Raw genomic sequence first — 20792 nt, 5'->3', positions numbered from 1 at the left:
ATGGAAGAGATTTCTGCTGTTCAAGTGTCACATTCAGTCTTTTAGTTTCAGGGTTCCTAAAGGATTTTTTTAAAGAGTTTATTAACATTGATTTTGACATATTTCAAATGACATGTTTAACATCCTAAAGGTTTTTAAGGAAGAAATGACAGATCTGGAGCAAATATATATAATCTGGATATAAAAGCGGAGTCGCCACAACCATTTGGCAGATGACGTCACCTCTAATAGGCATGGCGTCACGCTCCCGAGGCCACGTGACTGCACTCTTAGGGTTTGCCACCTTCCCTCGCTCTCGGCAGAGTTTGATCTGCGCATGCTTAGTCCCGACGAGGGCTTGTGCGCATGCTCGCAAGGCGCCGAGGTGCGCGCGCAGCTTACCCGGAAGAGCTTGGCGCTTGGCGCGGCCGGGCGCTAAGATGGCGGCGGCGTGAGTTGCATGTTGTGTGAGGATCCCGGGGCCGCCTCGTTGCTCGGGCCCCGCCATGGCCGTCACCATCACGCTCAAAACGCTGCAGCAGCAGACCTTCAAGATCCGCATGGAGCCTGATGAGACGGTGCGGGCCGGGCCACAGCCCCGGGGGGGGGTAGGGGCGGGCGGGAGTGACGGGTGCCGGGGTGGGGGAGGGCGGGGAGGCGGGGATCTCAACGGGAGGGCGCGGAGGGGGGCGCGGGCCGGGGCCTGCCCGCCCCCAGCCCTCCCGAGCGCCCCGCAGCCCCCCGATCGTGCGCGGCTCGCCCGGATGGCTGCGGGGGCCGCTCCGGGGCAGGTGTCAGGGGAGGCCCCGCCCCCGAGGCGCCCGCCTGCGCCTGGGGCGCCCGGCTCGGGTGTCAGCGCCCTCGCGGGGCACGGGCGCCTCCGGCTCGGGTTCCCTGCCGGGCATTGTGCTGCCAGCCGGGTCCGCCGGGGCCGAATCTGTCAGGAAGGACTTAAGGGGGGGAAATCAGGCGATGGTGATGAAGATAATAAATATTCTCAATTTTACTAGTTTTGGTGGTCCGTGTTTGTTGGCCCGTTTATTCTTTCCCAGTCACAGAGCACTGTCGGTCATCTTGCAGAATCTGCAAAAAAAGAAAAGGGGGGGGGAAACCCCAAACCCAGGCTTTTCATTCGATGACCCTTCATTTTACAGACCCGAGGACCTAAGTGTAAAGGAACTGCCATGATCACAGCAGTGCTTTCATCTGATAGCGCCATGGTTTTGTTTACTTTTTTTTTTTGTCCTTTTGGGTACCCGTTCTGGGACTTGAAGTCAGGGTCAGGGCGCTGTCCTCTGAACTTTGTTTTGGGGGGGGAGGGTCATGGGACTTAAATTTGGCCTAGGTGCTGTCCCTGAGCTCTTCAGCTCAAGGCTACCACCCTACCTTTGAGCCAAGCCCCACTTCCTGTTTTCTAGAGGTTATTTAAAGATAAGAGTCTCACGTATTTTTGTGCCCAGGCTGGCTTTGAACATAGATCCTCAGATCTCAGCCTCCTGAATAGGAGGATTACAGGCATGAGCCACCGTGCCAGGCTTGGACTTTTGCTCAAGGCTGGCACTCTGTCAGTTGAGCCACAGCTCCATTTCTGGCTTTTTGGTAGTTAATTGAAGATAAGAGTTACACGGAGTTTTCTACCCAGGCTGGTTTCAAACCAAGATCCTTATATCTCCGCCTCCAGAGTAAGATTACAAATGTGAGCTGTGGGCCTAGCTTTTTTGTTTTTGAGACAGTTTCTGGAGGTAGCCCAATCTGTTCTAGAACTTGTGACCTCCTGTCTCTGCCCAACTTATTTTTTGAGTGTGTGTAAGGGGATTGAACTTACTGGTTACCAACCCATTATCTCAGGATGTCCACCCATTTTAGCTTCTTGAGTATCTGGGACTCAATAACTGACTCCCAGACTTACGCTTTGTTCTCAGTGCAGAGGAGAATTAAGACATTGAAGACCTGTGTACTTGGTGCTGTACCATTATCCCATAAGACTAAGGCTTTTTTTTTTTTTTTTTCCTGTGCTGGGGTTCAGGGCACTTGCTAGCCAAGCAGCATTTTACCAGTGCACCATACCCTAGCCTCTGAAGTCTGTTTTTGGTGGAAAAGAAATTCAGATTTCTTTTTTTCTGATGAGATCTTTAGGTCTGGCAAGTGGCTGAATGTACAGTATGAGGCCACTGAGACCCATTTCATACAATTACAGTGCTTGGACATAGGATACATACACCTTTACAATCTCTAGTAACTTCCCTGTGACTAGGGGTCATTTATTATCTGAGGTCAGCTAAGTGGAGAATTAATGAGGAGACAGATTATTTTGTTTCTCCACATACTTCCTGTCTTCTGAAATACATAGTTGCTTTTTTTCCTTCAAAGGTTGCCTTTTCCCTGAGAGCAGTGACTTGTGTTTCTGTGCATGTGTATGTTTGCTGCATGTTCCTGTATGTATGCACGCATGCACATGTGTGCCAGGGCTTGAACTCGGGCTTCGTGCTGTCCCTTAGCTTTTTCACTCAGGATTAGTGCTCTAGCATATGAGTCACAGCTCTACTTCTGGCTTTTTGGTGTTTTTGTTTTTTTTTTTGGAGACAGAATCTCACAGATTTTCCTGCCTGAGCTGGCTTCCAACTGCCACCTTCAGATCTCAGCCTCCTGAGTAGCCAGAATAACTGGCATGAGTCACTGGCACCCAGCCGTTGGGTTTTGGGTCATTCCTTGGCCTCCATACAGGAACTTTAAGGAACTGAGGTTGCAGCTCATTGGTAGAGTGCTTGCCTCTCAGACCTGATGGCCCTGGGTTCTGTGTTCATTGCCCGGAACAAGGAAGACAAAACAAGCTCAGAGCCCTAGAAAATCTCTTGGCACATAATACAGGCTTAGCAAATGCTCGCTCACTAGTATACTTGAGTACAAAGCGCGGCCTTGCCCGGAAACTTGCATCTGTGCTCCCTAGAGCTGAGTGGGGAGAGAAGAGTCCGAGTTTGCCATGACCTCTCTGCCTGTCTCTGCAGGTGAAGGTACTGAAGGAGAAGATAGAGGCTGAGAAGGGCCGGGATGCTTTCCCAGTGGCCGGGCAGAAACTCATCTATGCCGGCAAGATCCTAAGCGACGACGTACCCATTAGGGACTACAGAATCGATGAGAAGAACTTTGTGGTTGTCATGGTGACCAAGGTGGGTGGATGACCTGGAATGGGGGCCTGGCTGGCAAAGAGCCCGGTGTGCTCAGGAAAGATTAGCCACGAGCAGGGCGAGGTCCTCCTGGGCGGGCGTGGGGCTCGATAGAGGGATGCTGACACTTAGTCCCTTGCCAACACAGGCCAAAGCCGGCCAGGGTACCTCAGCACCCCCAGAGGCCTCGCCCCCTGCTGTCCCTCCGGAGTCCTCCATCCCCTTCCAGGCCGTCCCTGCCTCGGTTATGGCCCAACCCCCCCCCACCAGCAGAGAGGACCCGAGCCCATCGGAGGAGTCCGCCACCACGACGTCCCCAGAGTCCGTGTCAGGGTAAGGCAGGGGCAGTACCCCCACGTTGGGCCCCTCTTCCCCCTGGCATCTCCAGCGCCTCCTGCTCCTGGGGGGAGGGGCGAGCCGCCAGAAGCCAGGGTCCGATTTCTCTCTCTTGAATTTGCAGCTCTGTTCCCTCTTCAGGTAGCAGCGGGCGAGAGGAAGACGCGGCGTCCACGCTAGGTGGGTGGGTGGTCCCCAGGGCAGAGGCGACTGGGTGCCCGCAGCCATCCGCTGGGGTGGGCCCGGGAGCTGCCTGTGCCCGTCCCTGGTGACCCAGGCTCTGCTGCTCCCTCCACAGTGACTGGCTCTGAGTACGAGGCAATGCTGGCAGAGATTGTGGCCATGGGCTACGAGCGTGAGCGGGTGGTGGCCGCCCTGAGAGCCAGCTACAACAACCCGCACCGGGCTGTGGAGTATCTGCTAACGGTGAGGGCCTCCTCTGGGTCGGAGGACCTGCCCCAGGGGCCCCTGGGGAGTGGCTGGGCAGGTGGACTCTGAAGGATGGCACCCAGGCCTCCAGTCTTCCACCAGGCAGGGCACACTGGAGGGGAGGCAGTGGGAGGCCTGGCTGTGAACATGACACAACACCCCTGACAGGGAATCCCGGGGAGCCCCGAGCCTGAGCCAGGTGCCGTCCAGGAGAGCCAGGTACCCGAGCCGCCAGCCACAGAAGCCGGTGAGCCATGGGAAGAGGGCCTGCCTAGGGTGTCTGGTGTCTGTTTTCTCAGCCCCTGGAAGTTCTGCATGGTATCTGACCACACACTGCTTCCCCCAAACCCCTACCAGCTGGAGAGAACCCTCTGGAGTTCCTGCGGGACCAGCCCCAGTTCCAGAACATGCGGCAGGTGATTCAGCAGAACCCGGCACTGCTGCCCGCCCTGCTCCAGCAGCTGGGCCAGGAGAATCCTCAGCTGCTGCAGGTGCGGCCCCAGGGCAGAGGGAGCGGGTCAGGTGCCAGTCCCCTTTCCTGAGGATGCCTGGGTTAGGGTGTGGAGGGGTGGATGGCCCTCCCTGAGCTGCCCCCACCCCCTGTGGAGGCATCCTGTCTGGACCACCAGTGAGGCAGGGGGAATTTGACCCCAGAATATTTCAGCTGACTGTGGAAGTCCTGGGCTCCAGCTCTGGCCTGGATGCCCCAACAGTCTTCTCTGGATCTCTGGAGCTAGCTGCCCACTTTTTAGGGCACTGTGGCCTGCCGCCACATGCAGTACCTGCTTTGGGTCCTCACCTGCACTCTGTCCCCCCAGTCACCATCCTGATGGCACAGTCTGCAATGCCAGACCTGTGCTGGCCCCGCCAGTTCTCTGAGCAGGTTTCCGGCTTGACTTAATGTCTTAATAGTTTCTTGGTTTGTCTTTGAACTGGTCCCGGACCAGTTGGCTTGGCCTGGGTCCTGTCCCTGAGCTGATTTTTTGCTCAAGACTGGTGCTTTACCACTTCAGCCGCAGCCCTACTTCTCACTTCTTTTTTTTGTTGTTTTTTTCATATATTTTTTATTGTAACTAATAGAAGGGTTACATTATATTTGCCAGATAGGAGGTGCATTAATTCACATACATTGATACCCTTTCTCATGTCTTGGCCGACTTCTTTTTCTTTTTAGTTTTAGTTTTAGTTTTTTGGAGTTTCATAGACTAACCAAGCTGGCTTTGATCTCTGATCTCCAAATCTCAGCCTCCTGAGTAGCTAGGATGACAGGCGTGAGCCACTGGCGCCTGGCTCTCCTAAGCTCTTGAGACTTCAGAACAGCTCTCTCCAGACCCCTTGGCTGTCTGTCCTGGTTGCTTGAACCACAGGCCCAGTTCCCCTGCCCACATCCCACAGTCAGACTGGAGAGAAAGCACTTTTCTTCTACATGAACGTTGTCAGGAGTTGACAAAGATACAGCTGCTTCAGAACCGCCAGCGTCCCGACATACTGCCGTGTGACCTTACACTGGGTATGGACTATACCTGTAGTCCCAGTCCTTGAGAAGCTGAGGTGCCAAGATGGCTGGTTAACAGGCCAGTCTGGGTTTCAGAATGAAACCTTGTCTCAAAAACGAGGAAAAAAAAGCTGGGCACCAGGATTTACACGTCAGCCCAGCTACTCAGGAGGCTGAGGTGTGAGGGTCACAGTATGAAGTCAGCCCGGACAGAAAAGTCTGAGACTCCTCTCCATGAATCCCCAGAAAATTAGAAGTGGAGCTGTGGCTTAAAGTGGTAGAGTGCTAACCTTGATTAGAAAAGTGCCCAGGCCCGGAGTTGAGGCTCTGTGACTAACAACAACAAAATAGGTTTACTGGGCTGAGCTGCAGCTCTGTGGTAAAGCCCAGGTGGTAAAGCCCAGCGTGGGGCTTTCCACAGATGACACACCCAGTCCCTTTTGAGTTTTAACTCATCACCTCTGCCGTGGCTTTTTTCTTTTTCTTTATCCATCATGGGGCTTGAACTCAGCCTAGGCACTCTTTTGCTCAAGGCTAGCCCTCTACCACTTTGATCTACTTCTGGTCTTCTGGTGTTCAGTTGGAGATGAGAGTCTCATAGTCTTTCCTGCCCAGCTGGCTTTGAATCATGATCCTCAGATCTCAGCCTCCTGAGTAGTTAGGATTACAGATATGAAACCACCAGCCAGCACCTGGCTTTTTTTTTTTTTTTTTTTTTTGCCAGTCCTGGAGCTTGAACTCAGAGCCTGGGTGCTGTCCCTGAGCTTCTTTTGCTCAAGGCTAGCACTCTACCACTTCAGCTACAGCACCACTTCCCGCTTTTTCTGTGTATGTGGTACCAAGGATTCAAACCCAGGACTTCAGGCATGCTAGGCAATCATCCTTTCTCCTCCTGGCTGTTCAGAGCCAGTAACCCCCTCCTGCCCAGGCCTGCTGTTGCATGGTCCATGGATTTACACACAGTCTCTTTCTATCCTCTGCACACTAGCTGTTTCCATGACTACAGTGCTGTTTAACTACAGTAGGTTTTGGGGGGTTCTTTTGGTGCTGATACGAGGACTTGAACTCGGGGACTGGGCACTATCCCTTAGCTTTTTTCACTTAAGGCTGGCACTCTACCACTGGAGCCATGACTCTGCTTCTGTCCTTTTGCTGGTTAAGAGATAAGAATCTGGGCCAGGAGTTTAGCCTAGTGGTAGAGTGCTTGCGTAGCATGCACAAAGACCCAGGTTCGATTCTTTGGTACCACATACATAGAAAAAAAGCCAGAAATGGTGCTGAGGCTCAAGGGGTAGAGCCCTAGCCTTGAGAAAGTCCAAGGACAGTGCTCAGGCCCTGAGCTCAAACCCAGGACTGGCAAAAAAAAAAAAAGATAAAAATCCTCATTGAAGGGTGAGGAGTTTGGCCTAGTGGTAGAGTGCTTGCCTAGCATGCATAAAGCCCTGGGTTCCATTCCTCAGTTACCACACACACACAGAAAAAACCGGAAGTGGTGCTGTGGCTCAAGTGGTAAAGTAGCTAGCCTTGAGGAAAGCCCAAGGACAGTGCTCAGTTGGAGACCTGACTCAGTAGAACACTAGCCAGAGAGCAAGTGTCAGGTACCGAGTTCAAGTCCCAGTCTCAGACCAAAAATGAAAAGTCTTAGAGACTTTCCTGCTGCTTTCACACCTCTGTTCTCAGATCTCAGCTTCCTGAGTAGCTGGGATTACAGGCGTGAGCTCCAGTGCCTGGCTGGCATAGCATCTTCTGAGGTTCACTGATGGGTGTAAAAGCAAGGGCAGGGATGGGGACTGCGGGAGAGGGCTCGGGAGCTGAGGGCCTCCGTCCGCCTCCTCCCACAGCAAATCAGTCGGCACCAGGAGCAGTTCATCCAGATGTTGAACGAACCCCCTGGGGAGCTGGCGGACATCTCAGATGTGGAGGGGGAGGTGGGCGCCATTGGTGAAGAGGCTCCACAGATGAACTACATCCAGGTGACACCCCAGGAGAAGGAAGCGATCGAGAGGGTAAGAGGCCTGGCTGCGGTGACCCTGCCCTGAGGCAGACCCCCCCCCAGTCCCACTCCTGCTTACCCCTGCCCCTCTTCCCACAGTTGAAGGCCCTGGGGTTCCCAGAGAGCCTGGTGATCCAGGCCTACTTCGCATGTGAGAAAAACGAGAACCTGGCTGCCAACTTCCTTCTGAGTCAGAACTTTGATGACGAGTGACGCTGGGAGGCCAGGCCGCCCCCCCCACCTCCCATCCCTACTCCACACAAAGTTTTATAAAAGAAAAGAATATAGCTATATATATATTCAGGTTTATTTAAGAAGTGGAAAAAAAAATCAAAAACTTAAAAAAAAAAAAAAGAAGACAAAAAGCCAGCCCAGGTTCCCACCCTCCTAGAGGGCCCCACCCCCACCTCCATCTGAGAGGACCTGGGCCAGACGGCTGGCCCCCGGCTCCCAGCCCAGCCTGCGCTAAGCTGCTGGCAGGGCCAGGAGGCGACAGATGGACCCCTCTTGGCCTCTGTCCCAGCTCTCTGCAGCCAGATGGAGAGGCGGCTGCTCGCTTCCCCATCCCCTCCAAAGTACCCGGCCCCACCCTCTTCCAGAATGAGGGGAAGCTGGAGCCCCCAAGTTTGATCCTCCACTGGAGTAGCTCAAGTCTTCCCATCTGGGGTGATCTCAGGAGGCCCCGGGCCCTCCCCGGCCTTGGCCTCCAGCCTGGGATGAAGGGACATCAGCTGTGGAGGCCAGGCCGCCCCACCCCAGAGCAGAACCGCGTCTCTGATAAAGGTTTTGAAGTGAATAAAGTTTGAAAACCAGCCCTAACAATGGTTCATGCCTACCGGGGGTCGTCTGCTCTGCCAGCTTGCCCGGAGCTGGGGCTGGCAGGCACGGTGGCTTGGGACGGCAGGGAAGGGAGGGGGGCTGGCCAGCCTCTGCAGATGGGGGCTGCAGCCTGGCCTCCAGGGCTGCTGTTCCCCACCCCCCATCATCACCACAGTCTGCCTTGGCTACACTTCCCCCCTGGTAATTGGCTAATTACTGGAGATGAATGTTGGTAAACAGAAGCCTTCTTCACTACTGCCATCTGCTCCCCCATTATTTGCCTAGCCATCCCTTCTCCCCAGCTATGGGTGGAGGGGTCTCCTGTCCCCCTGGGTGTTGGGAAAGGAATAGAGAGGACACAGAGCCATGGGGGGGGGTGGGGACAGGCCTTTATTGAGAAAGGACAGCTCAGGAGCTGGGTGCCTCAGAGGCTGCTGGGGGCTGGGCCGTGCTGGTAGCCAGAGTGGCAGCCCTCGCCTCCTTCTTCTGCTTCTGCTTCTCCTCCTTCAGGCGCTTGCGCTCCTGCTTCTCTAGGTCCTGCAGCAGCTCCTGGAAGCGGGCGCTCTTCGGGTCCACGTGATAGCCCAAGCGCTCCTGGGCCTCAGCCTGCAGCCGGGCCTTCCTCTCCTTGTCCGCCTGCTCCTTCTCCCAGCGCTCCCGCTTCTGCTGTCGCCAGTCCTCAATCATCTGTGGCATCTTGCTCAGGCACTCTGCGATGTGTTGCTCCCTGCAGGAGAACGGGGTGTGGGTGTGGGTGTGTGTGTGTGTGTGTGTGTGTGTGTGTGTGTGTGGTGTGTGTGTGTGTGTGTGTGTGTGTGTGTGTGTGTGCAAACCCTAACCTCCCCTCCCCCCCATGGAAGGTCCAAGTGCAGAGAAACACCCCCCCCCTCCCGCAAGGTAGGCCAAGATTCCCAGGGGCCAGAGCCTAGCACCTGCTGTGTGTGGTATTCATTGGGCACCTACTATATGTCCCGTAGATTTTACAGAGCACCTACAGTGTGCCAGAGACTTCTTTGAGCACTTACTGTATGCTTTAGACTTGTTTAAAGACTTATCTGGGCACCAACCATATTCCTTGGGGCTCTCCAAGCATGTATTGTATGTCCCACAGACTCCTTTGAACAGGTTGGACTCTTTCCCCCGAGCCCTGTGAGACCATAGCTACCATTTGAAGTTCCATTTGAAGGATTAAGAACCTGGAGCATGAGTAAGCACGGCCCAGAGTTCAGAATGGACAGACACGGGAGACTTCCTTTCCCTGGGAACAGGACTCAGACCCGGGACACCTGATTCCACTTTCCCAGGCCTGCTGTTTCCCCAACCCTAAAATGAGGTTGGTCTCCCAAGGCTGCTGGGAAATGGAAAGGAAACTTCCCAGCAACACAAGGACCCGGCCCCTCCCTTAAGGAATAAGGACTTGTCTCTAGTTTCTCCTCAGATCTGCATCCTAATCCGACCTCTGCCTTAAACACCGGGCCTCCCCCACCACCCACGCCTGCCATCCTAAAGCAGCCTCCAGGTGGTTCCTTAAGGCAAGATTCCACCTCAGGACCTTTGCACTCGCTGCTCCCTCGAGTGGGAATTCTTCCTGGTGATGCTGGGTCTTCCAGGGCTCAGCTGGAACATCACCTACTCGGAGAAGTGGGGGAGTCCCTGAACCTCAAACGTCCTCTGACAATGCACTCCTCACCGCTTCAGTTTTATCTTCTTAGCTGCTCTGTGGCCATCTAAAACATGCCTGTCTTGGGAGCCAGAGGCTCTAGCCTTCCTTTTAATTCTAGCTTACGTAGGAGGTTGAGATCTGAGGATCACGGTTAGAAGTCAAGACTGGGCAGGAAAAGTCGTGGGCGCCCATCTCCATTACACTACCAAAAAGCCAGAAGTGGAGCTGTGGCTCAAACGGTTAACAGTGTCAGTCCTGAGCAAAAGGGCTCAGGGACAGCTCCTAGGCCCCGAGTTCACGCCCCACGACTGGCGCGCGCCCACACGCACACGCACCCCCGTCTGTTGCGTTTCTTGCCGTGTGCTCAGCGCCCAGGCCTGGCACAGAAACGCCCGGCAGACCCAGTGACCCAAGAACTGTCCTGCCGGGGTTGGCTTTGCAGCCGGGCGCATGCGCGCCGGCACGCGCACGCGCACACGCACCTGGCCCGCCGCGTCTCTTCCTCGGCCAGCTGCCGCGCCCGCAGGGACTCCTGCATGGTGGCCAGGCTCGGCTGCCATTCCCGCTCCTCGGCCTCCACCTCGCTCAGCTGCTCCGGCGACGGCCACAGCGAGCCGGGGTCCACCCTGGAGGCGGCGCCGTGCCGCGCGAACTGCTTGGCTGCATAGCGCGGCCCCAGCTGCCAGCGCGGGGTGAGGGGGTCCTCGGGGTCCGGCCACCAGGGACCGGGCGAGCGGCGCGGGGGCGGGGGCGCCCGGTAGCTGCGGGAACCGAGGCTCCGGTTCGCCACCCGCCCAAGCAGGCACCGCGCCTGCCTGACGGGTGCCGCCATCTTGGCCTCGCGGGGGTCCTCGCGAGGCGTCAGGCTGGCCACGGCGCTGCCTGAACGCGGGTCCCGCGGGGTCCAGGCAGCGCGACGGGCAGCCCTGCTCGCTCCGCTCTGGGGAAGCGAGCTTTGCACAGCTGAAAACCCAACTTTAATTTATACATCGAATTACTTCACCTTGTGAAGGGTGGGATTTGAACTCCGTGCCTAGCTCTCTGAGTTTTCTTGCTCACAGCTAGCATTCTGTCAAGAGCCAGGCTTCTAATTCTACTTTTTTTTTTTTTTTTTTTTTTTTGCTAATTTAGAGATGGAGTCTCTTGGACTTTTCTGCCTGGTCTTGTTTTGAGCTCTGATATTCCACATCTCTGTTTCATGAGTTGCTAAGGATTACAAACATGAGCCACCAGGTGCTTGGCTTTTTTTTGCTTTGTTTTCTAAAGCATGATGGCTGAGGGTGGCACTCTTGCCTGGCATGCTCTCCATCCTGGGTTTCGTCTCCAGCACTGGGAAATCAATTCATCATAAGGCTGCAGAGCCGGGCGGGCACGGAGGCTCACGTCTGTCATCCTAGCTACTCAGGGGGCTGAGATCTGAGGATCAAAGTTCAAAGCCAGCTCGGGCACAAAAGAACCTGAGACTCTTATCTCCAGTTAACCTCTAGAAAACCGGAAATGGGGCTTGGCTCTAGGGTAGGACAGTGGATTAGAGCTGAAGAGCTCAAAGACAACGCCCAGGCCCTGGGATAGGTCAGTAGCCTTGAGCTGAAAGGCTCAGGGACAGTGCACAGGCCGAGTTCAAGCCCCATGACCACCCCCCCCCCCACAAAATAGATAAATAAAAATATAAGGCAACAGAATTGTAACCAAGAGCTGGTGGTTCACACCTGGACCAACACACACACCCCGAATGACAAGAAAATAAGGTAATAAAAAATTAATAAAAATTAAGTGTCTTAGCTCAGTGGTGGATTAACATGCATAAGGCCCAAAGTTCCATTCCAGCACAAAAAACAAGACAAAACAGGCCATGCATGGTTATTTATATCAGTAATTCCAGCACTGAGTAAAGGGAGGCAGAAGGATGGTGAGTTCTAGCACATATCTCCAAAAAATGGAAAGACAAAGAGGGTTGGAGAAATACAGTTCAGCAGGAAATAATGAACGCAATGAGCTTACTTTTTTTTTTTTTTTTTTTTTTGCCAGTCCTGGGCTTGAACTCGGCCTTAGCACTGTCCTTGGACTTTCTCAAGGCTAGAGCTCTACCACTTGAGCCTCAGCACCACTTCTGGCTTTTTTCTATATATGTGGTACCAAGGAATCGAACCCGGGTCTTCATGCATGCTGGGCAAGCACTCTACCACTAGGCCAAACTCCCAGCATGAGCTTACTTTTGCCTACTGGCTTTTTTTGCATTACTACTTACTTGCAGTCTGCCTGTGGGAACAAAGTACAAAGTATATTTTCAGTTGACATGAAATGTGTCAGGCTTGTGTTAGAATTCAATTTACTTTTCACACTTAACCTACTGTTTCCCATGTGGGTTTTTCTAGGTTTGAAGAACATACTTTGTAACTGCGTTTTTCACACTGGGGTCAGGAAAACATTTCATTACTATCCTGTAGAGTGTGTGTGCATACGTGGGTGTGTGCCTGTGCGTGCACGTGCACCAATACTGGGGATTTGGACTTGGGGCTTGGCACTTGCTATGCGGGTTCTTTGTGGCTTAAACCACATCCACTATGGCTTGGGCCACTCCCTGACACTTTGGGCTACAGCAAAATGAGTCGTGCCCCATCGTGGTTAGAGCCAGGCTTATAGCCCTAACTGTGTGTGTGTGTGATGAATGGGTTGATTGCATTGATACGCAAGCATCCATTTCCAGGAATTATACTTGTTCTCCACCTTTCTCCCCTAACTCTTGGGCCCACAGCACACTTTGTCCTTCTGAATGCGAGACTCCTTTGTGGTTGGACTCATCAAATTTGTCCTCGTGTGAACAGCCATATTACCTGGGTGTCTATGACCCCGGCTACTCAGAAGGCTGAGGTCTAAAGATGAGGATTCAAAGCCAACTGGGGCAGGGAAGTCCATAAACTCTCCAATTAACCAGCAAAAAAAAAAGCTGAAAGGCAAGGCGTAGCTCAAGTGGTAGAGCGCCAACCATGAGCAGAAAGAGTTAAGTGGGAGCAGCCAGTTCTTAAGTTTAAAACCCCACACTCGGCTCATGCCCATATTCCTATCTACTCAGAAGCAGAGGCCTGAGGATGGCGGTTCAAGTCCACGAGACTCTGATCTCCAGTTGAACCACCAGAAAACCTGAAGTGGAGCTCTGGCTCAGAGGTAGAGCGCCAGCCTTGAGCTAAACAAGCTCAGGGCTCCGAGTTCAAGCGCCGAGACCAACGACAACGAAAGTGGAGGAAGCTACCGAGTTTGGGGTTTCAGCGGCTACTAGGACAGGTCTAGAAGACAGCGAGAGCGCAGATTGGGGGACAGGAGCCGGGGTGGACCTGGGTCCCCGCAGGTGTCCTGCGTGTGCCCGCCGTGCAGTCCCGAAGGCCGCCGCCAGAGGGCGAGCGCGCCTCGTGGCGCCCCACCAGCAGGGCGCGCGGGAAGGCCCCGCCCCGCCGGCCTGGCCCCGCCCACCCAGCTCCGCCCCGCCCACCCGGGCTCCGCCCACCCCCACCGCTTCCCACGGCCCAGCGGCTCCTCACCTGGGTGCGAGGAGCGCACCGTGGAGGTCCGGGAACCCGGGCTGGGCTCCGCCCCGCAGGCGCCCGGGGTGCCCAAAGCCTGCGACCTGGCTTTGTGTATTTCCCACGGCCCAGTTCCCATGGGCTGCAGAACCATCTCTGAGCTTTGAGGGCCTTCCCTGACCACCAGGGGAGAGAGAGGCCCCGCCTGCCCCCCCCCCACCACCCCAGTCCCAGTCCAATCATCTCAGACTTGAAAATCATCTTCCTAGTTTATGACTTTGTTTTTGCGATGAACTGTAAAGAATTCCTAAGAGCATGTAGCACCTGGTTTCTTTCTTACTAAAATACTTGTGTGTGTGTGTGTGCCAGTCCGGGGGCTTGAACTTGGGACCTAGGGGCTGTCCTTGAGCTTTTTCACTGAAGGTTATTGCTCTGCCACCTGAGCAACAGCACACGTTCACCTTTTTGTTTTGTTTTGTTTTTGGCGGTTTGATTGGCATTAAAGAGTCTCATGGACTTTTGAACAGTGATTCTCAGACCTTCACCTCCTGAATAGCTCAGATTACAGGTGTCAGCCACAGGCACCCAGCCTGCTTCTGGTTTCTGTTTAGTTCCCCTAAGAATTATACCTGACTTAGAATAAATGGTAAATGAGAGCCATAGCAACATAAGTCAGTCACTGCTGCTTGGGGCCAGGGGTGCAACTTGGTGGTAAAGCATCTGCTTAAGCTGAGTGCTGGTAACTCAGGAGGCTGAGATCTTAGGATCACAGTTTTCAGGAAAAGCCTTTGAGACTCTTATCTCCAATGAACCACATAAAACTAGAAGTAGAGGGGGTGGGGGGGGAGGGAAATGGGGACCAAGACATGTGAAAGGGTATCAATGTATGGGAATTAATGCACCATCTATCTGGCAAATATCATGTAACCCTTCTATTAATTACAATAAATATATCTATCTATCTATCTATCTATCTATCTATCTATATATATATATATAAAGCTAGAAGTAGAGCTGTGGCTCAAGTGGCAGCATGCTGACCTTGAGCAAAAGAGCTCGGGGTCAGCGCCCAGGTTCCGAGTTCAAGTCCCAGGACTGGAATACTCAAAATAAATCACCTTCCTAGCATTCTGAAGGCCTTGGGTTTCATCCTCAGCATGAGGGATTCTTTGTGCTGGTCTAATCTCCTTTTGCAAATTATTTCTTTAAATCCTAACACTATGAGGAATGGGTTATCAACTCAGTATTACAAAAAGAGCCAGGTGTGTTATAATTCCAGTATTTAGGAAAGTGAGGCAGAAGGATCAGGAATTCCAGGTCTGTCTGGGCTACATATTGATCTCCTGTTTCAAAATTATTAATAGCCCAGAAACTTATGCCCTATAATCGTCACTACTAAAGAGGCTGAGATCTGAGGATCCAAGTTCGAAGCCAGCCCAGGCAGAAAAGTCAGTGAGACTCTTATCTCCAGTGAGCCACCAGAAAGCCAGGAGAACTGTGGCTTAAGTACCAGAGTGCCAGCCTTGAGGGAGGAAAAACAAGAGTTAGAGGCCCTGAATTCAAGCCTCAGCATATATACACAATAAGAATTACAAAACTGGCATATATGCACCATGATCATTATAAATCCCCAGTTAACTCTATATGACACAAGTAGCTGAGGGACTGTTTAAGGCGTCTGCCATGCATATATACACTTGAAACCGTGGCTGTAGAGTGTCATTTTGCTAAATTGTCCTGGGGAGTTGGGGACACCCTCAGCCTCTGGTCCCTGGACTTGCTTTCACACCCCAGAACCCCCATGCCACTTCAGTCTCAGGCCTTGGGACCTCCTAGCAGGCGGGGAGGAGCTGGGGAAGCCGGCAGGCTCTGATTCCCTCCCCACCCCTGGTGGGGGTCGGGTGAGTTCACAGGCGGCTCCCATGCTGCCCAGGTGGCCCTTTTGATTTAAAACCTTACTCTAAGAGTGTCCTGACTCCTCTCCTCACTGGATGGACAGCAGGGTCCACTGCTAGTGACCCTGAGCCCAGTCCCTGTAACAGACTCACAGACAGCCACGCAGATGCTCTGCTGGGATTGGCCGACCACTTTCCTGGGCCTGCTTAGCGGGGTCTGGCTGCCCACAAGTTCAGGGAGGCCTGGACCCTGGAACCCGACTCAGTCTTGGGCTGCTGTCAATCACACCCGGCCTTGGGTCGACCCCCTGCAGCCAGGCTCATCTGTTAGCACCTGGATGGCCTTCCTGGGGCTGCAGAAAACCAGGCAGCTGAGGACAAGCCAGCTGCAGCAAGGGCAGAAGTTGCCGGCTGCTGTGTTCTTACCCCTGGACCCACAGGAAGTGACCCGTGAGACTTGTAAAGCTGTGCCCTTTATCCAGGTGAGTGGCAGAGAGGGAGGAGAGGCTGCTCCTCAGCATCTCAGATAGCATGAGGGGGAGGGGCGGGGTTACCCAGAAGCAGATTGAGATCCAGGTCTTGCATTGTCCCCCTTAATGGCCCCAAGTCTGTTTCATTTCTCTTCAAATGGAGCAGCAGAATGAGGCCTGGTGCTGGTGGCTCATATTTGTAATCTTATGTTATTCAAGAGGCTGAGATCTTAGGATGGAAGTTCAAAAAAAGCCTAGGCAGGAAAGTCTGTAAGGCTCTCTTTGTGTGTGTGTGTGTGTGTGTGTGTGTGTGTGTGTGTTGTGGGGCTTGAACTCTGGGCCTGGGCACTATTCCTGAGCTCTTCAGCTCAAGGCCACAGCTCCATCTATGATTCCTTCGCTGGGGGCCGAGAGTTTGGCCTAGTGGTTAAAGTGCTTGCCTAGCATGCATGAAGACCCGGGTTCGATTCCTCGGTACCACATACATAGAAAAAAGCTGGAAGTGGTGCTGAGGCTCAAGTGGTAGAGCTCTAGCCTTGAGAAAGTCCAAGGACAGTGCTCAGGCCCTGAGCTCAAGCCCAGGATTGGCCAAAAAGAAATAAACAAAAAAATTAAAAAAAAAAAAAGATTCCTTCGCTGTTTCATTGGACTTTCTTGCCTGGGAAAAGTCCACTCCTCACAACTCAGCCTCCTGAATAACTAGGATTACAAGAATGAGCCATCACGTTTGGTTCCTGGGACTCTTTAAATCTTCAATTAACCACCAAAAATCAACTAGAAGTAGAGCTGTGGCTCAAGTGGTAAAGCATAGCCTTGAGCAAAAGAAAACCAAAAATCAAAACTAATGAAAAACATCTCAGGGACAGTAGTCAGGCCTTGAATTTAAGCCCCAGGACTACACAAGAAATGGGGTGCAAGGGGCTAGAAGTGCCTTCGTGGTAGAGTGCTTCCCCTGGGTTCAGTTCCTCAGTACAGAAAAAGCTGAAAGTGGCTCTGTGGCTCAAGTGATAGATCACTAGCCTTGAGCAAAAGAAGTTCAGGGACAGTGCCCAGGCCCTGAGTTCAAATCCCAGGACTGGCAAAAAAAAAAAAAGACAGGTGTGTTGGGGGGGGAGAGGCATAAGCTCCTGGGGCTGATTTGCCTAATTCTGTGTTTTTCTGTTTAGCCAGCAGAGGGCGTTCCAGGTACTTCATTTCCATTACTCCAGGGATTCCATCTTTTAGTTTATTTTGTGCTGGTACTGGAGCTTGAACTCAGGGCCTGGTGCTGTCTCTTAGCTTTTTCACTCAAGACTAGTGCTCTTCCACTTGAGTCAAAGCTCCACTTCTGTTTTTTTTCTATGTATGTGGTACTGAGGAATCCAACCCAGGGATTCATGCCTGCTAGGCAAACACTCTACCATGAAGCCACACTCCCAGCCCTGTGACAATCTTCTTTCCAATTAATCACATAAAAGGCCAGAAGTAGTGCTATGGCTTACGTGGTAGAGCACTAGCTTGGAGCGAAGGAGTCTGAGAACAACAGGTAGGTCCAGAGTGCAAGCCTGAGGTTCACGAAGTATCCCCCTTCCCTCTCACTCTTCTGGTTTTTCCCTCCCATCCCCACCCACAAGTTGTACAGTTCCTTTTCCACAGTGTCCAATGACTAGTGCCACTGCCGTGTTTGCTTCTCCTTTGTCCCTCCATCTCTGTGTCCTCTTCACCCTGCCAAAGACAGATAAATGAGCAAACAAGACAAAAAGAAAAAAAACAGCAACAGAGAAAAAAAAATCCTCTTCTTTCCATGTTGTGTAATTCATTTCAATATTATTAGTCCTGGGACTTAAACTCTGGGCCTGGGCCCTGTCCCTGAACTCTTCAGCTCAAGGCTACCACCCTACCCCTGGAGCCACAGCCACACTTCCCATTTTCCAGTAGTTAGTTGGAAATAAGAGTCTCACGTTCTTGATTGCCTGGGCTGGCTTTGAACCTAGATCCTCAGATCTCAGCCTCCTGAGTAGCTAGGATTACAGAGGTGCTTGGCTTTGATATTATTTTATATCATCAGAGGCACATAGGCATTGTGCCTTCTTTCCCTGCTTTATGTCATTGCTTTATATCACTGCCTACCTTAGTATAATTGTGTGTGTGTGTGTGTGTTGAACTCAGGAACGGGCACTAGCTTGGCCTGCTTGCTTGCTCATGGCTGGCCCTCTACCATTTGAGCCATGTCTCCAGCGTAGCCTTCTGCTAAGTTACTTTGGAGATGACGCCTCACGGACCTTTCTTCCTGAGGCGGATGCGAGCCTCCTGAGTAGCTGGGGTTACAGGCGTGAACCCCCACACCCAGATCCCTTCTTGGGGTCCAGGGTGAGGTTCGAGGGCGGGAGAGGTCGAGTGACTGGCTCCTGGCCACCCCGCGGGCCCGGCGTGGACCTGGACACCTGTGCCCGGCCTGCGCCCGTCGAGGGGGGTGGGAGTGAGGCGGGCCGCTTCTGCGCACCCCGGCTCCAGACTCCTCCTCTGCCCCCAGATTCTCTCCAGGCCCGGCTGCGCGCCTGCCCGAGTCCGCAACCGCCTCTGCTTCGGCCGCTGCTCCTCCTTCTACGTCCCGGGCGCGGGCGCCCCCGCGCGGGTCCTCAGTAACTGCTGCGGGCCGGCTCGCCGGCGCCGGGTGCCGGTGATCCTGCGCTGCCGCGCGGGCGGCCCCGCCTGGCGGCGGCGGGTGGCGGTGTCCGCCGAGCTGGTGCAGGACTGCCGGTGCGTCCCCGAGCCCTGAGCCGCCGAGGCGGGCTCCTGGAGCGAAGACACGTCCGGGACGGCGAGGACGCCAGCCGGCACGAGGAACGACTTGGCCAAGAGGCCAAGGAGGCAAGGACAGACAGACACAGGTCCCCGACGCCCTCACCCTGCGCCCGGGGACACTAGACACAGCACTAGCCATGGAGTTGGACCTCTCATCCCCAGCACTACGGGTGGGGGCGTGGTCGAGCAGGGGCGTGGCTCAGACTGGGGGCGTGGCTCAGACGCAGGCTCCAGAATACTGGTAGGGCGTGGCTCGCCCATTGAGGGCGTGGCTCGGCCGTGGGGGCGTGGCTCAGACGCAGGCTCCAGAATACCGGTAGGGCGTGGCTCGGCCGTGGGGGCGTGGCTCAGATGGAGCACGGAATACCGGTAGGGCGTGGCCCACTAAGCAGGGGGCGTGGCTCCGAGTTGGAGCATTTGTCCAATAACCCTGCCCTAGGTTTCCATTGCAAGCACCAAAGAGAGAAAAAATAGCGTTCATTCGAGCCCGCTGACCAGTCGTTTTTGACGGAGGCTTCCTCCTGTGAGCCTCATGAATGAGCCTCCCACCGCCCAACCAGATAGGGTTAACCCCAAGATGCGATACAGAGGACGAGGCTAGGCTCCGAGAGGTCAGTCACTCCCCCAAGGTCACAGAGCAGTCTGTGGCACAGCTGGCATTCAGATTGCGCTCTCCACTTCTCTCTCTCTCCCTTTTCATGGAACCCAGCAAAACGCTATGTCATTGAGCCACACCCCCAGCCTGAGATTCAGTTTAAACCACTAAGCCCAATGGCTTTTTCCAGAGTAAGTCAAAGACACACTTCCCGCTTACAGGGAAGACAGACAGCCCCACTCCTCCTTGACCCCCATTCCAAGGATATCCAAACACAAAGCAGGCCAAGAGACTGCTGCTGGGAACACCAGAGTCATTCTCCCCCTCCTGCGCTCCGGATTCCATGTGTCCCCAGCTGCCTTGATGTCCCCTCTCGGGGCATCTGAGTCCCCTGTTCAGCCCTGTGCCCAGCTTTCATTCCACGGAGAACCATAAATGTGGGTCCGACGCTGCTGCTGTGTGTGTCTTTCTCTGCTTGGGGTTCCCTAGATGTGGGTTCTGGGAGCTCCGTGCCCAGCTGAGGCACCGTGTCTGCAGTGGGCCAGAGAGGCCTGGCTTTGGACGGCTGGAATCAGGGCCCAGGCAGATGGGCGCGTCTGGCAAAGACATGGGGACATGTGGCATCGCCAGAATCGCCTTCAAATGCCCCCACCCCCCGAGTGTGGGGCGGCTGAGGGGGGAGGCTCGCTCCTCTTCCTGACTCAGGAAGGAAGGCCCCAGGTGAGGGTGAGCAGGGGAGGGGGCTGAGGAAACAGATGGGCCACTGGGGCGTGGGAGCCGGCAACCTCTGACCCTCTGAACCTGCATGGAGGGGTGGGAACGGGCCTGGAGAGTGTTCCCACCAAGCTCCCAGAGCCCCAGAGGCGGAGGAAGAAGAGGTCATACGACCCAGAGAGATGCACCATCCTGTCTCCCCAGTTTGTTGTCAAACCCCCAGGAAGCAACTGAAGGCTGAAACTCAAACTCTGGCACCTTCATTCTGGCCTCTATGAGGTGCTTGCTTCCCCCCCCCCCCACCTCTCAGCTGTACCCACCTCCTGGCAGCTAGGAGAACCAGCTGGGAACCTTGGTGCCAAGAGGGCCCCCAGAGTCCCTGCCCCCTCCCGGGCAGTGCCAGCCGCTCCCCCTCCTGCCCCCCCAAGCCCAGTAATGGGTGGGTAATGAGAGCTGGGGGAGCGGGGGAGGGGCAGGGAGGCAGGTGCCACAGGCTCTGGCACGGGGGGCCGCTAATCAGGTTTGCCAACGCCATCTGTCACCATGCGAGCATCTGGGGCTCAAGGTGACCTGTCACCCTCAGTTACAATTATGAGTTTGGCATCTGTATTAAAGCCCATCAGCCGGCCAGGCAGGGTGGGGGTGGGCTGCGGTGGATATGGGGGTGCACCGTGAGCCTTGTCCCTGGGGGGGGTCCCCTCTCCAGGAGCTGCCTGGCTGCCAAGACATGGGTTTTCTCTGCACTGAGGGAGTCTACGTGTGTGTGTGTGTGTGTGTGTGTGTGTGTGTGTGTGTGCACTCCTCCACAATTCTCAAAGCGTGTAAATGGGGAGCTGGGAGTTGTGCGGTTCCATGTGTCTCTGGGAGTTTGGTAAGGTGGCTGGGGGCACAGCCATGACCCATGGCTGCACAGATGAGAGTGTAGCTGAGGATCTGGT

The 20792-nt window shown here is 54.4% G+C and overlaps 3 protein-coding genes across 4 annotated transcripts; 2 read left to right on the top strand and 1 right to left on the bottom strand.

The window, feature by feature from the left end:
- The first annotated feature begins 396 nt into the window (after positions 1 to 396).
- Rad23a (RAD23 nucleotide excision repair protein A) lies at positions 397 to 7689 on the top strand. 2 transcript variants are annotated; one of them, XM_090336259.1, is made up of 9 exons: positions 397 to 557; positions 2985 to 3146; positions 3292 to 3476; positions 3604 to 3659; positions 3778 to 3905; positions 4077 to 4155; positions 4266 to 4399; positions 7245 to 7344; positions 7496 to 7689. In XM_090336259.1, exons 1-9 carry the CDS (start codon positions 486 to 488, stop codon positions 7549 to 7551), a joined length of 972 nt encoding a protein of 323 aa, XP_090192385.1. In that variant the 5' UTR covers positions 397 to 485; the 3' UTR covers positions 7552 to 7689. The 2 variants fall into 2 exon arrangements, with proteins under 2 accessions (XP_090192385.1, XP_090192383.1); XM_090336257.1 differs by having other exon boundaries at positions 7245 to 7409.
- An 896-nt stretch (positions 7690 to 8585) lies between these two features.
- Gadd45gip1 (GADD45G interacting protein 1) lies at positions 8586 to 10754 on the bottom strand. The gene is made up of 2 exons (XM_090336254.1): positions 10361 to 10754; positions 8586 to 8942 (listed from the first exon to the last, which is right to left on the bottom strand). Exons 1-2 carry the CDS (start codon positions 10708 to 10710, stop codon positions 8624 to 8626), a joined length of 669 nt encoding a protein of 222 aa, XP_090192380.1. The 5' UTR covers positions 10711 to 10754; the 3' UTR covers positions 8586 to 8623.
- A 621-nt stretch (positions 10755 to 11375) lies between these two features.
- Dand5 (DAN domain BMP antagonist family member 5) lies at positions 11376 to 18519 on the top strand. Its single transcript, XM_090345894.1, has 4 exons — positions 11376 to 11393; positions 13225 to 13510; positions 15439 to 15773; positions 18274 to 18519. The coding sequence occupies exons 1-4, from the start codon at positions 11376 to 11378 to the stop codon at positions 18517 to 18519; spliced, it is 885 nt and encodes a 294-aa protein (XP_090202020.1).
- The last annotated feature ends 2273 nt before the right edge of the window (positions 18520 to 20792 follow it).

This window comes from Megascapheus bottae, chromosome 1 (assembly GCF_031878675.1).
Source record: "Megascapheus bottae isolate mThoBot1 chromosome 1, mThoBot2.hap1, whole genome shotgun sequence".
NCBI lineage: Eukaryota > Metazoa > Chordata > Mammalia > Rodentia > Geomyidae > Megascapheus > Megascapheus bottae.
This window is presented reverse-complemented; position numbering and strand designations above follow the sequence as displayed.